Genomic DNA, 16,593 nt, shown 5'->3' on the forward strand with positions numbered 1-16,593 from the left:
CTTTTGCACATTTAAAATATTCTTTTTTATTTCTTCTTTTTTTTTTTGGTTACTCTAATTATAGCACTTTGTTACTTTATAATTACCTCCCCCCCCAATGGAGTTGCTGAAAGACCATTTCAAGGTTTCATTCTATAAATCAGGACTATCACCTGTTAGGTGATATCTGTTAGGAGGTGGGGAGAAGATTTCATCACCGATCCTCTGGAATTATGTTTGGCCCTTGTACTGGTCAGAGTTCTTAGGTTTAAGAGCTTCTTACAGCTTTCCTGTTCTATAGAATTTTTCTTCTTTAATCAATCCTTCACATGACTGGAAATATAATCTTCCAAATACCATCCTGATTGCCTTATTACTTTAATAAAATAATCATCTTTAGCTCCCTATTGCTTACGTTATAAAATTTTTGTTTCTATCAGGCATTTAAAGTTGTGCAAAGCTAGTTTCTACCTACAAATTATGTTCAATCCTTTAAAAGCTGAGTCACATGCCCATGTCCTTGTGAAGTTTTCCCTAAGCTTTTCATTGCAGAGTGTTTCTCCTCTTTCTCAAATCTTCTTAGAATAGTCTTTGAATCACTCTATTGCCCTTATTACATTCTATCTTGTATCCACTTGTACACATGTTGGGTCTTTGGTGGATTATTCTCTCCTGGAGAGCACAGTGTATCATTGTTTCATCCTTGTGGCCATAGACCCTGCAATGTAGTAGACACTTAATAACTTTCTGTTGAGTTAAAATGATTTGATTCCAGGAAAGGAGCTTTAGCTTTACCTATAGGAAATAGGACCAACAAAAAAAAAATTGAATGGGAAAGTGGTATAATCAAAATCAGTTTTTAGAAAGACTAATCTGGTAGACCATAGAGGTATATGATGGAGAAAGGTATATGATGGAGAAAGGTCCTCTGCTCTGTTCTCTACCTCCTACTCTTTAGTCTCAGTTTCGCATCTCCAAGATATACATGCTCACCTTTGGAGAAAAAAGTCAGGAATAAGATGCTGAATTGAATTTAATTTAAGCATTTAATCAGATATGATGCGGTATGAACTGTTTATTGGAAATACTTAAGATTTCTTTTAAAAATTTCTTTGTTTTCTTCTTCTCCTTCTTTATAATCAGCATTTAATGTGAGAACATTTTGAATGTTTATAAATCTATATTTAAAGTGTGAGAAACCTCTAGGAAAAATGGAACATAATTTAGAAGACAATTCCTTGTATTGCCTCTCATTTGTAACCTTTAACATCAGCTTTAGGCTTCACAATCAGTTTCTGCATAGGAAGTGCTGAATTTCTTGAATACAGTAAAATGCCATGAAATCACAGGGCTGATAATGTTGAAGGAATAAAAGTTTGAGTTTTAGAATATTTTTCTAAGAAATATTTTCTTTTTTCTTTTTTTAAATATATTTTATTTTATTTTATAATAACTTTATATTGACAGAATCCATGCCAGGGCAATTTTTTTTACATTATCCCTTGCACTCGCTTCTGTTTTGATTTTTCCCCTCCCTCCCTCCACCCCCTCCCCTAGATGGCAAGCAATCCTATATATGTTAGATATGTTGCAGTATATCCTAGATACAATATATGTTTGCAGAGCCGAACAGTTCTCTTGTTGCATAGGGAGAATTGGATTCAGAAGGTAAAAATAACCCGGGAAGAAAAACAGAAATGCAAATAGTTCACATTCATTTCCCAGTGTTCTTTCTTTGGGTGTAGCTGCTTCTGTCCATCATTTATCAATTGAAACTGAGTTAGGTCTCTTTGTCAAAGAAATCCACTTCCATCAGAATACATTCTCATACAGTATCGTTGTTGAAGTGTATAATGATCTTCTGGTTCTGCTCATTTCACTTAGCCTCAGTTCATGTAAGTCTCTCCAAGCCTCTCTGTATTCATCCTGCTGGCCATTTCTTACAAAACAATAATATTCCATAACACTCATATACCACAATTTACCCAGCCATTCTCCAATTGATGGGCATCCATTCAATTTCCAGTTTCTAGCCACTACAAACAGGGCTGCCACAAACATTTTGGCACATACAGGTCCTTTTCCCTTCTTTAGTATCTCTTTGGGGGTATAAGCCCAGAAGTAAACTGCTGGATCAAAGGGTATGCACAGTTTGATAACTTTTTGGGCATAGTTCCAGATTGCTCTCCAGAATGCTTGGATTCGTTCACAACTCTATCAGAAATGTTGTTTTCTTGATATTAAACTGTAATGACCGCATATATAAAATCAGCTGGAGTCAGGAATTCAGTTTAAGGGGAAAATCTTCAATATTCATTGAAGTGAAGAGATGAATAAGGATTGTGATAGCAATATGGGCAAGAAAGATTGTAATAGCAATATGGGCAGCTGCGACGGGAAGCCAGCTAACAGAGAGAGATCTGAGCTGAGCAAACCGTTGCAATGGCAATGCAAAAAGTCTCTCTTTCCCCTTCCTTTTCCACTCCCCTGCCTCCACCCACCAAAATCGTCATTTCCTATACAACACATCAGGACTTGCACAAAGAGTGGGCGGGGCCATTCTTTCTCCAAGCTTATATATTAATAGAGTATGGTCCAATTACTATTTAGCCTCATGTGCTTGGGACCTCAGTGCATCAACTCAAGCCTCAGCCCATTACATGAAACATAGGCATGTAATAATATTACTAAGGACTACAGAATGAAGAATAGGGTTCTTAGATTATTATTTGCCCATTCTCGATGTGTTGCATTGAGTAATATTCATAGCAATGAATATTTTTTGAAAGTATCCTGTGTGTAAAGCAGAACAAACTGGTCCCATGAGCAGTCTAATATGATGTATAAGAAAACTTTCACTTCCTAGGTCCCATTTGCTAAATTCTTCCCTCAGCCCTCAACTTCCTATCTTTCTGTATCTCCCATTTCCTGAATTAAAAGGGAATTAACTCTCCTCTGAACACTGTCACCTCTCCTCTGAACTTACAATGTTCTACTTCATATAAATATTTTTTTTAGAAATGTGAAATAGCTCCCCCCATGCCAACTTTTAGAGACTCAAACCCTTCTTTATTTACACAGCTGAATCAAGGGGAGGCACCTCAGATTGGGCCTGGCCCCTGGCAACATGTTGGTGTAGGGGGTGACAAAACTTTAAGGATGTGGGCTCAGCCAGACAAATAATGTGCTTCTTTGCTGCACTTGCTCTGATCTGAAGTTGATCACTATGCTCCTGCTATCCATTCTATCCCTGGGATTCCAGTCCTGAAATGGCCACCGTAACAAAAATTCAGGTCCTGATCTAATCCAGCATTTGGGTTCATGACTTTTCCATGTGCAATTGATAATGATGATGATGGTGATGATGTATTTATAACTATATACATGTATATATACGTATATATACATGTATATATTTACCAGTTTTATATAATATATATAATATATATATATATAGCACTTATGTAGTACTTTAAAGTACTTTATAATTTGCAAAGTGTATATATGTGTATGTATTATTTATATATATACATATATATGTGTATATATGTATATATACACATATACATATTTATTTACACACATATATATTACACATTTATACTTTATATAACTTTTATAACTTTATATAACACTTTATATACTTTTTATATATATACATTACACTTTATAGTTTGCAAAGTGTATATATGTGTCTGTATTATTTATATATATACTATATATGTGTGTATATATACACATATACATATTTACACATTATATGTCTATAGATGTGTATGTATTATATATATTTATATATGTGTGTGAATGTATTATATATATTATATATATAAAATATAAAACTGGTAATATATATACATGTATATATTTACCAGTTTTATATTTATATTTATATTTACTACAAGAACCCCTGAGGTCAATGCAATTATTTATTTATTTATTTTATGGATATTTACAGATGGGAAACAGAAACTTAGAGGGGTTAAGGGACTTGACCTACAAGTAAATATCTAAAGCTGGATTTCAACTAAGGTCTTCATGACTCTAAGTCCAGCCCTTTATCAGTGGCTTTGATGCCTCAATGGAACTGAAAGAAGATTCTCCCTCTCTGTACTTTGAGCTGCCCTTTTTTTCTCCTCTGCTACTGCTGCTAAGGTAGTAGGAAAAAACAATAAGCTTTTAAGAGTATAAATTCAGTGAGGGCAGGACCAGGTCATAACTACCTTGATGTTTCCCATGATACTTAAAAGTGCTTCGTACATGGAAGGTGTTTAATAAATAAATGAAATAGAAGAGGAGGTGAGAGCAAAGGCATTATTTAGTTATTTTTCTTCTTTGCCAGAACTTTGTGTGCTGATTTACAATAAATGTTTAATAAAATGTTTGCTGCATTAAATTGACTCAGGATGCTGTATTCCCTCGCCCTCAGTTTCTAAAAAAAAAAAAAATTCTTTCTCTTAGACTGACCACATGAGTTTTCATGAATTTCCTTATTCCTCCATTTCTCTCCTTTAGATGGATTGTTAGAAATTGTCTTCTCAGTTTATATGTCCCCCTACTCCCGAGAGGATGAAAACTCCCAGAGAACAGAGGGCATTCCCTATTTATCTTTGGATCCTTCATGCATAGCAGAGGACATGGCACATACTAAATAGGTGCTGGATAGATGATTGTTGAATGAATTAATGTCCTACACCAAAGAAATTGCAGCTGTGGACCAAAACGGGAAAAAAGAAATCAATTTCCATCACAGTGACATTTTCCAGGCTGCAGAAAGTGCAAGTCCATTGGAAAAGCCAATTCACAGACTCCCTGTGAAGAAAACTCCTGACAGAATTCAAAAAGAAAGCACAGATACCCAAAGCCATCACTTTATTTGAGGAAATGCTTGTCTTTCTCTGTGAGAATTAGTGGATAGTTATTATAGAATGACTGAAAACACAGCTTCTTTTTATTGCCTGAGAATTTCAATCATGCTCTGGAAAGTAGTGCTACAAATTTCTGTCAGTAATTGTTGGGCTCAACAATACATGTTCTGAGGATGACTGTGACCCATGGCTCATCCTAACACCTTAGACTATGACATTGCTTCTTAGGGATCAGATCAGTGCAACTAAGAAAGTCCCCAAAAGCCTGCCGGACTTAATAGCTCTAATGGAAATTCTTGCTTTCCTAATTTGTGCATTTAGGCAACTTACAGACATTTTTTTTGTTTTAAAAATTACTGAAAACACACACACACACACACACACAGAGTGCATTTTGAAAAATATATGAAGGAGTTGAGATCGAAAACCATAGCATCAGAACAAGGACTTATAGGTAATTTACTGCTATTTTGCAATGAACACTTGGCTAGAATACCATTTGGGAACCTCAATTTCCCTTTCTTTAAAATGGGAATAATAATGCCATTAGTATCAATTAATCTGATAGGGCTTCTGTAAAAATAAAAGGGCATCAAGTCTCAAATAAAACAATTATTATCATTATTTTACAGAGAAGAAGCCTGAGACACAAAAAAGAGCAGTCATGCAGTAATTTTGACAGCAGATCACATCTGTGTAACACTAACATTTGCTGAGAATTTTACACATGTAGTCTTTTAGTCTTCAAAGGTCCCTGTGAGAAGGATTTTGAGCCCTAATTCACAGATGAGGAAACAATTTCAGAGAGACTGAGATCTAGGCTCAAAGAACCAGTAAGGAGTTGAGGTGAGAACACAACCTCCATCATCTTGGCTGTGGACTGTGTGTTCCTTCCTCTATACCAGCCGGCTTTCTATATAAGAGGCACAGCCAGCACTTGGACTCAGGACTCTTCTCTGACTTAGCTACATGTACATGTACTTATCCAGGGCATGTACAAAAAACATACACTTATCATTAAGCACTGAGCTGTACAAGGATTATTGCTGGGATTAAACTTTTACTTTACAGGTTATGCCCAAATGCTTCTAAGCTCTTGGCTCCCATTCACTAAGGAACAGCATGTATTACTTACCCAACCACGCAATAATTCATAAGCTGTAACTCCTAGGGACCACCAGTCTACAGGGTAGGAGTACCCTGGGCCTCCATCCATAAACACCTGGAATACTTCTGGAGCTGCCAATCAGAAAAAAAAAAGGAGATATAAAGCATCTCATTCACTTTACACAGTCCCAGCAGGTGCTTTTGGGTTTAGTTTGTATAGGGTGGGAGAACGGGCTCTGATCCAGGGAGACCTGGGGCTCAAGCCCTGCCTCTGGCACAAGCTGGCTTTGTGATTTAAGGTCACACCACCTCTTAGTGTTCTTAGAGACTCATTAAGCCTTCAAGTTGCAGAAAAAGATGCTAATTGGCAAGTTTCCTCACAAAAGAGTTCCCCTTACCAGGAAAATCATAAGTCCAGTCTCTGCCCATTGTATGATCTAAAATGTATTTTTAAAACCAAATGAAAATTTGCAATATTGCTTGAATGCTAAGCTCAGAGATGTTTTCCACCTAAAAGAATGGGGTCCTTCATACAACTACTTCCACTACTTTCATCTTTGATTTTTTTCCTCTTCATAACCTTCATAACCCATCCAATCTGTCACTAAATCCTATCACTATTTCTTTAATAAGTATAATGAAAAACAAATAAAAAACCTCTGATCTTTTAGGAGGGAAGGGAAGGGTAGTGAAAGGAAGGGGAAGGGGAAGGGAAAAGGGAAAAGGGAAAGGAGAGATAGTAGGGAGAAGAAGTTGTTAAGTTATTAGGGACTATTGAATCAAAGCACTCATTTAAGAGATGGGTTCATCTAAATCCCTGAGAAGTTAAATGAAATATCTAAAATCACACTCAGATATTTAGTGCTTTATCCAAGAACAGAATCCAAATCTCCTCAGATGAATGCTCTCTCCCTTATACCAAATTATCTCCTTAAGCTAATTAGTCAAATTTATGTTTAATTTTATGAAATACATATTTCTGAGAAATTAATTTGCTGACATAATTCTATCTTGCATTTGTCAAAGAAGCTAAAATCACAACTGTGCAGCCAGAGCATACTGTGACTAGAAATACCTCAACTGAATTTCCAGATGAAAATGTATTCTATCTTGAGAAGTACATATTGAAGTCAAGAGGGTTGGACTAGATGGCATCTAAGTCATTGTTCCTGAAAACTGATGATTCCAATGGGTCTAACGAGAGAAAATGACATCGTCATTACACTTTCTTTGCATGTTCAATATCAACAAGACTTTTCACAGAGAATGTCATGTACAGAAATTTATTGAATAAAGGGGATGCTTTGGGGGGTAGTGGGTGCCCATTACTTGATGTTTTAAAATAAAGACTTGCTGACCAACTATTGCCTATATTTTAGAGGGCATTCCTATTCATTGAACAATACTAGAAGAACATAGGGATGTGACTTAGTCATTCAGCAAACACTTATTAATATATTAAATGCTTATAGAATACAAAGAATGAAAACCTGAACCTGTTTTCAAGGAACGCACAGTTCTAATAAGGGATACAGCATGCAAAACTATGCGTAAGTGAGCTATATACAGGACTAATTGGGGATAATCAGGAAGAAAGGTGCTGGGATTGAGATAGATCAGGAAAGGTTTCTTGTAGATGATACAATTAGAGCTGAAGGAAGCTAGAAAGTGGAAATGAAAGAGCAGAGAATTCCAGGGATTGGGGAGCAATAGGTAAACATTCCTGGATCAATATCATTGGATTGTAGAGTACGTAGGAAGAAGCAAGTTGGAAGAACATTGGAAATGCAGGTGAGGGCAATATACAAATGTCTCTGCCAAACAGAAGATGTTATACTTGACCCTGAGATCAAGTGACAGGAGTTGCTAGAATTTATTAAATGTGAGGGAGAGGTAATAGGGTCAGACCTGTATTTTAGAAAGATCCCTTTGACAGCTGATTGGAGGCTGGATTGGAGTGAGTGGAGATTTAAGTCAGGGAGACAAAGCAAAAGGCACTCATTATAGTCCATAAAGGAGGTCATGAGAGCCTATATTAGGGTGATGGCCACAACAGAAAGGAAGGACATAAATTAAAAAAAAATGTTATAAGCTAGAAATAACAAGATTGGAAATTTATTTGATAGAGTGAGTGAGAGAGAATGAGGAAGTGAGAATGACTCTAGGCTGTGAATTTGGGGAACTGGGAAGATGTTGGTACTCTTGATAGTGATGGGAAAATTAAGAGGGGGTATCTTGGGAGGAAAGATGATGAGTTCAGTTTTAAATATATTGAATTTAATATATTTATGGGTCATTTAGTTTGAAATGTCCAGTAGGTATTCTGACATATAAGATGCTTATTTAGAAGAAAGGTCGGGATTTTATAAAGTAGATCTGAACTTAGATGTATTTGTGCTAGTGTGTACATGTAGATCATTCATAATTCTTTTTTTTTAAATGTGTGTATGCTTAACTCACAGGTTATTTGTTTTAATTTTAGAACTTCTCACACTTAAATTAGCCTAATTTTAGGCATTTTCCCCTGTTCTACACCTTGAATTTGTATGTAAATCTTCCTTAATTTCTAAGGGGAAAATATTTAAAAACTGAAATTATAAAGAAAATATTCATACACATGACCCTTCCCAGCCCTTGATTCTTGCAAAGAACCCTCTGAGATGTTTCCTGTTTTGTGGGGTTTTGTGAAAGTGCATCAAAAATGTAAATTGATTTTTGTAAATACAACTCATTAAAGCAGGTTTGATTACAAGATTTAAATGAAAAAAAAAATAAAGTAGATCTGAGAACTCTAACATCTTTTTATTATCTTTTGTTACCAGTTCATTTGATTCTTGGCCCATGATTAATACTAAGCTAATATTAACATTACCATAGCATCTAAGAAAATCAATAGTAAATGCAAGACAATAAATAAGTGCCTATTATGTGCCAAATATTATGCTAAACAGTGGACATATAAATGGGGGGGGGAGAGATAATCCTTACCTTCAAAGAGCTTATAGTCTAATGAAGGGAAACAGCACACAAAAGAAAGTTGAAAGGGGGAAGCGTGTTATAATGGTGAGAATGAAAAGTTTTCTGGGATTTGGAGCCATCTCTAAAGGGAAACTTTGGGAGGAGTATCTACTCTACCCCAGAGGCAGCTCATGCTGGTAGACTGAGGCAGGGCTAGGACCTGAAACTAGGTCCCAAATCAAATATTTTTTCCCACTTTCTCCTTCTTAAACAAAAGACTATAAGCAATGCTATGTTGTAGAAATTCATAATCAAATATTTGGGTAAAATTAATTAATTTCTATCATTTCTACTTTAGGGAGAATCTATTATATACTGAAAAATAGTTGCATTGATTTGAAAATCAGGAGAAGTTCATAATTCTAGGTGTGACCATTAATGATGACGTAACCTTAGACAATATAGGCTGTCTCTCAGTTTCCTCCTCTGTAAAATTAAGAGATTCAGCTATTGGTTCTCTTCCATCTCTTTAAGTTCTAAGGTTCTCTGTTCTAAGGCACCTCAACTTCTTATATTCTTTGTACTAAAATCCCTTCCTGCTATGATGTTCTGTGTTCTAGGGACCCCTCAAATGTGTTCTAAAGTCCCTCTCCTGTTTTGTCTTTTGCTACTCAAGTCCAGAGAAGAAAAATGAGAGCTCACACTTTGATTTTCCTTTAAAAGTTTGAAAAGTACTCACCTTAGAGCAACTCTATGAGTGTACACAGTACAAGAATTATCATCTCAGCTCTACAGTGGAAGAAACTGGAGTCTAAGAAGTGAATGACTTATCCAAGTTGTTATCACAAGTAAATGTCCATATCCAAATTGAACCCAGTTCTCCAATTCACCGAGATATCTGGTATATCTGAGCAGAGACCACGTAGTGCACTACTTTCTGGCCCCCACTCCTTGGACAATGGGAGACACTCAATGGATGTTTAAGTAGCAGAGCTCTCCCAGACCAACTTTAATTCATAACAGATGGAGGAAAGTATCAGAAACAGGCCATTAGTTAGCCTAGCAAGATTTGGAAAGAAAGCTGGATCAAAGTTCTGAACATAGTTCCAGAACTCTTTTTCCCCTCTCCTAGACCTCTCTCTAGACCTGAAGCTCTGCTTCTCCTCAAGTCCAGTAAAAGTGTTCTTCCCGTAATTGAGACTATGCAATAACCCTTTATCAAGCACTAACTTTGCACTAAGTTCTAGGGGATACACAAACACAACAAAGAGCTTCTGCCCTAGAGGAGCCTACGTTCTACTGCCTTCTTCGATTTAACCAAAGGCTCTGTTTCATAATCCAGACTTTATTTTCAAAGTCAGATGGAAGTTGATGGTGAATTCTGTCCTTTCCAATTTGGCTGCTTGTGTACAAACTCAGCGGAAGCCCTTCTAGCTCTGCCGTCACCCACCCCGCGGTGTGCCATTATCAGTTCTGAAGTCATCCCAAGCATTGCCGTGAGTAGTTGAGTGATTCTGCCAGCACAGGTTTTAAATGGAAAGCAAGAATGAAGCCGGATGGGGTGGTGTGTAATCAGTTATTCAAAAATGCATTGATATCGTGTAAAATTAAAGAAAGAAAATTCCCTCCCTTCCTCCCGTCCCTTGGAAAGTCAACATGAACTCCGTTGGACTAGACATGTTACACTAAACACTGCCAATGGGAGAATCTTTCTCACTGTTAAAAAATAAACTTTAAAAAGAGCAAGCCCACTAATGATGAGCATTATGAGCTTCCTGATTTAGCTTTCAGAATATGGCTGAAAGCTGGGATGCTTTCAGTGTTCAGTGACTAGACCTGCTGAGCCTAAAATCCTACAGCTGTAGGTTAGATTCAAAATGTTAGTAGGTCTGTTTTATCCTTGACTAAGAATACTGCAAGTGATGGCAACAACCTAAGTATTTTGGAATGAGAGAGGGAGAAGAACCTACTTTTGTGGAGAATGTTCCAGCGGATGATGTCTTAGATCATAGTACATAGAGCTTGGGAGACAGAAAGACTTTGGAGATGATCTCATTCCCTCTTCAGTCACTCAGTCTGCTATATTCCAGTCATTGTACTAAATTCTGAGGATACAAAGAAAGGCATAATCTTTCTTAGAACTTCAAGTTCTGCTGAATCTTTCTGGGTTCCCTCAGGAGCTCAGGAGCTACTTAGAAGTAACAACTTGGAAACAGGAGAGGCTCTCAAGTCAGCCAATCAATTAATAAGCACTGATTAAGTGCCTTCTATGTGCTAAGCATGTGCTAAGCTTTGGAGATATAAAGGCAAAAGGCAGTCCCTGCCCCATGAAGAGTTCACACTTCAATAGAAGAGACAGCATACAACCAAGAATATACACATACGTTAAATACAGGATAAATTGGAGATCATCCACTAAGATTAAACAGAGCTAAGAAAGGCTTTTTTTTTTTTTTTTCCAGAAAGTGAGACTTTAGCTGAGGCTTAAAAGAAGCCAGAGAATCCAGGAGGCAGAGGATCCCAGGAATGGCGGGAGCCTAGGACAGGACTCAGAGTGGATAGTGTCATGCTTGAGGAAACGCAAGAAAGCCAGCGTCATGTGTATTATGGCAGGCAGTGTAGGGAACAGTAAGGTGAAAAACATAGCGGAAACAGATTGTTATGAAAGGCTTTTGCAGGCAGAAAGAGCATTTTCTTTTTATCCTGGAGGTTCTAGGGAGAACTGGAGAGTACTAAATAGGAGAGTGATATAGAGAAACTGGCCTTTAAGAGAGATAAATTTGACATTGAGGTGGAAGATGGCCCAGAGTGGGAGGAGGCAGCTTGGAATGAGAGTAGCTGTCTATTTCAACAGTCCAGGTGTGAGGTGATAAGGACCTATATTAGGCAGTATCGGAAAAGAGAAGGGAGCATATGGTGAAATGCTACAAAAATAGAGGTGACACGACTTGGCAATGGATTAGTTATGGGAGGTGAGAGAGTTAAGGGACAAGAATGACATCTCCATTTTGAGCCTAAACAGAGACAATAAAACCTTCATTTTACAAATAAAGAAAAGTAAGTCTTCATTATTTGCCCATAGCCACAACATTGGCAAATGGTAGAGCACCAAGAAGAATAAGGCCAAATGATGAAGTTTGAAAACAGGCGAATTAAGCTGAAGGAACTGGGGTCTTGGAGCCTCACGGAGAAGGGGCTCTGTGAGAAGCAATGAGGGTAGAAGGCATTAGCTATCTGAAGAGCATCAATGGAAAAACTAAGCTCATGTTTCTTGGTCCCCAGAGACTTGACTTTTGCATAAGAAATAAATTTAACACTTAAAACTACCCTATATCATCTCTCTAGAAGCTATACTCCTGACTCCAGATTTCCTCTAAAATATCCTAGAATGTATATTATTTGGGAAAATCATTTGACTTTTGGACCAAATTGGGGCCCAGAGAAGAACCAGAGACTAAGTATGTCATGTGGAGGCCATAAGAATGGGAATGGTCGTGATTGTTAAGGAGACATTTCCTGATCAGCCCAGCCACTGCTGTCTTCCCTTCCAAATCATCCTGTTTCTAGTTCCTCCATATTTTGGATCCATCTCTATATTGATATGCTGTCTCCCTTCACTCTACTGTAAGTTCTTTGAGTGCAGGATTGGGTTTGCATTTGTCTTTTTATCCCCAGTTCCTGTTTCAGTGCTTGGCACAGAACCAACAGAATTAATCAGGTCTTGTTTAGTTTATTATTCGAGAGATGATAAAAGGAACAAAGACAGGACTTTGGAGAATGGCAATAGTCGGACTTTAGGAAAAGAAGAACTAACCCTAAAGGAAACCAAGAGGAAAAATCAGAAAGGTATGAATAAAGAGTCTTCTATCATGGTGAGGGGATCATTTGAACTTCTTTCCTCTTTGCTAATCTCCTGGATGAGACACACTCCTCACTAAAGGCCCCTGACAGTACCAAACCCAATAAATGAGAGTGCTGAGGGGTTAAAATCACCTATTTCCAAGGTGTGTGGGGTGGGTGAGCATTCCATACCCTATGATCTAAGACATTAAGATGGAGTCTGTAAATGTGAATATTTTCTCCACAAATCTGAACCTTCTTCACCCAGATAAGGAACATTGAGTGGCAAATGACAGGTCTGTGGATCACAGTTGCTTGAGCTTTTCAGCTCAAAGGCCTCATAAACAGTTCCCAGAATATTAAATGCACTAGCTCAGCTAATGATGGGGTGGATAGAATCCCAGAGGACAACTCTCAAGACAACCTAGGGAAAGATATTTGCATAGAGTCCGATTTTTATTAATTAAAATAACAGATGGAATGTGCATTCCGTGTGTGTGCCCCAGATAAAGGATCATGTGAATTCCCCAGAGTCGATTCCGAGTTTTGTTAACCTCCACACCAGGGCTGATTAATCTGGTGAACTGAATCCATGAATACATTATCAACATGTAAGTCAGTTCATGCAAAGGAAGAGGATATAAGAAAAACACAGACTCCATCAGGAACAAAGTTTTTTCTTGAATATTTTCGGCCCTCCGGCAGTACTCCCATAGTCCATGTCTTTGTGTGTCTGTAGAAGGGGCTGGATCTGGAGCTGCCTCTGCGATTGTTTGTAGCACCAGGAAAAAGTCATAGCCATAGCTTCCAGGGGGTGACTTTTATTGATTTGGAATTTGAAATCATTTAAGTCTTCCTACTCAGCTCCATCTAATTGGTCAAATTTAAGAGCCTTATGACCTCAGAGGTAGCTAGGTAGTACAATGATTAGTGTGCAGAACCTGGAGTCAGGAAAATTCTTCTTTTGATATTCAAATCCAGCCTTAAAAACTCACTAGTTGTATGACCTTAAGTAAGTCATTTAACTCTGCTTGCCTCAGTTTTCTTTTCTATGAAATGAGCTGGAGAAGGAAATGCCAAGCCACTTCACGTGTCTACCAAGAAACCCCCAAATGAGGAAACTAAGTGTCAAAGATGACAGAAAATGAAACGGTTTCTATTACAAGGGTTCTTAGACTGCTGTTTATGATCTTGTTGTTACAGTTCAATTGATAGCACTGGTTCCATTTGTAGTAAAGATCTAGGCAAATATTCTCATTAAAAGGTTGAAGAGAGACAAGTATTCACATATACATCCTCTGCAAAGCTACATTTGCCTTTGAACAATGAATAATTCATTATCCCAAAAGATCTGAACTCCTAATGTCAATACTTGGAGGATCTATAATTTTGTTAGTCGTTGCCTTCAGAGACACATAGCATCTCCTTTCTATCTCAATACAAAGATTTTCAAGGAGTGCTGTAGCTAAAAAATTCAACAGCTTATGGGCAGTGCTTTCTTACCTTACTTTAGTCCTATTATTCTCTATCCTTCTTACATCTCAACTACAGCATCATGTTGAAATCCAGATAATACATTTTGCAAGAATGACTAGTAAGAAGGAACAAGTTTAAAGGGGATTGAGCAGGACAGGAGGGGTTCTTGAAATCATGCTCAGCAAGATTCGATATAAATATTGGGAAAATTAAGAGGGAATACTGAGTCATCTTCAAATATCTGAAGGAATAAGATTTCTTCTGGTTGCCTCAAGAGGGCAGAACTGGGAATACGCTTTTGAACTTGCAGAGAGGTGTATTTCAGCTACATATAAAAATAAACTTTCTATTATCCCTATTTCCATCAGAAATGGACAGTCCTAGAAGGTAAGGGCATTCAAATCACTGGAAAATTTCCAGTTAGGATGGATGACTATTAATTGGGGAAGTTCAAAACATTCTTGGTCAAATATAGACAAATTGGGCTAGATGACCTCAGAAATCCCTTTGAATTCTGATTATGTTCCCTGTTCTGTGGTGGAAAGTAATCAGAGCCATCTTCTTCTAGTACATAGATTGATGGAATGTAAGCTTTGGAGGGTATCTTTGAGAGCATCGGCTCCCATCCCTTCATTTTAAAGAGGAAAATGAGGGTCAGAGAGATAACTTCTCAAGAGTCAAATGACTAGTCCGGGACAGAACAGAACAGGGAGGAAGGCCAAGTTTGCCTCATTTCTAATACAATTCCCTCTTTTAAAACTAAACAATATGGTTGATAAGAAATTGTCCAGGTGATCAATTATCTACTCACCACGCAGAATGTTTCAGTGTTTGGGGGATGGCTAAGACACTGAATGCTTCTGACTGAAGGTAAGCTCAATACTAAAAAGATCTGGAACCTCAGCATGACAGAAACGCTGGATGGACACCTGGTACCTGGTTCTGTGATGGTGGCAGGAGAGCAGGCTGTTGTATGAGTTCAAAAGAAGAGCCAGCTGTCAGCTCACTCTGTTCTTTCCACTTTCTCATGTTGCAATTAGGTCTTTTATTCTATTTCCAAGTGAAGTGGAGAAAAGAAATAGTCCAGAGAACCCTAGATGGCAGTTAGAAAAGGGAATAGAAGAGCTCGCACTCAGCCCCCTAGATGTTTTTGCTGATGTGTTTCCTTACATAAATAGGAAACCAACCATAAATCTAGAGATGGATATGATAAGCCAGACTTGGATAAAGGTGATGGATAGTAAGGTCAGTATTTTTCCAACAGAAAAAGTGATCACTTGCAAGAGTTTGAGCCTAAGCCTTGGTCAAGATCAGGAGAAGATCAGCAGGAGTTATTTGGACATGGAGTCAAGGTTAGCTGCAGAATGCCTATTCAGTGATCCCATAAGCTTCTTTATATGTTTTTGAGATCTAAGTCTCAGCTTTCTCAGAGATAGTATAATTAAAAGTCATCATAAATTAATAGAATCCTACATAAGTCATTTGGTCAATAAGCACTTGTGGTTTGGGTTTACCATTTCTTTTGTGTAAAGGAAATACATTGTATTTATATATATAGATAATAGATAGATAGATATAGTGTGTGTGTGTGTGTGTCATTTTCTATTCTCCCCTTTCAGGTAGAATTTAGCCTTTAGCCAAAATTTAATCTTTAAATGAGTAATCCAAGTCACTCATGCTAGGAACAGAGGTGCCATCCTGGATTTCCTAACTTTCTCACTTCCCACAGCCAATGAATGGCCAAGTCCTATTGTTCTGACTCTATTCTCGTAATCCTGCATCAGTTTAAGTAAGACTTTTCAAGTTTCTTTGAAACTTTCTGTTTTGTAACTTTCCCTCAGCTCTAGTATGATCTTAGAATCTGAAACTTTTCCTAAGCACTCAACACTCCTGTTAGTCTTGCCCCAACACAAAGTATCTTTGTAGACTGATATCTTCCTCACTTTTTCTTGAACATGTTTTGGGAGTTCCTATCTCTCTGATTTTCTTCACACTCTTCATTTGTCCTGGCATGTCCTTCCCTTCTTTCCTCCCCATTTTCTAAGAATTTCAACTCCATCAAGAAACCTTTCCTTTTCCCTAAAACCCACAAGAATGTCCTTTCTCTGATAGTCTACAGCATTCACCATCTCCAACTCTCTTCTGACCCTTTTCATGTATTGCATTATCTGTGTTCATGTTTTTTCTCCCCTGTTCAACTATAAGCTTCTTGTGAATAGGGGATATACCTTGGTGTTTCCTACTATGCTTAAGACTGTCTTTCCCAAACAATTTTAATTTATTTACCTGATTTACATAAAATAGTGTTGGGTACTTCAGGTGAACCAAAGTTTAAAGAGAAGGCAGTGGATAGAGTTTGGCCTTG

General features: G+C 37.5%; 1 protein-coding gene across 1 annotated transcript in view; it reads right to left on the reverse strand.

Annotated features, from left to right (window-relative positions):
• Positions 1-16,593, reverse strand: part of STK32B (serine/threonine kinase 32B) — a 307,808-nt gene that overhangs the window by 18,453 nt on the left and 272,762 nt on the right. The window contains exon 7 of the mRNA XM_051965055.1: positions 5,983-6,086. Coding sequence (XP_051821015.1) covers positions 5,983-6,086 — 104 coding nt within the window. The remainder of the gene's footprint in view (positions 1-5,982; positions 6,087-16,593) is intronic.

Source organism: Antechinus flavipes, chromosome 6 (assembly GCF_016432865.1).
Source record: "Antechinus flavipes isolate AdamAnt ecotype Samford, QLD, Australia chromosome 6, AdamAnt_v2, whole genome shotgun sequence".
NCBI classification, from domain to species: Eukaryota; Metazoa; Chordata; class Mammalia; order Dasyuromorphia; family Dasyuridae; genus Antechinus; species Antechinus flavipes.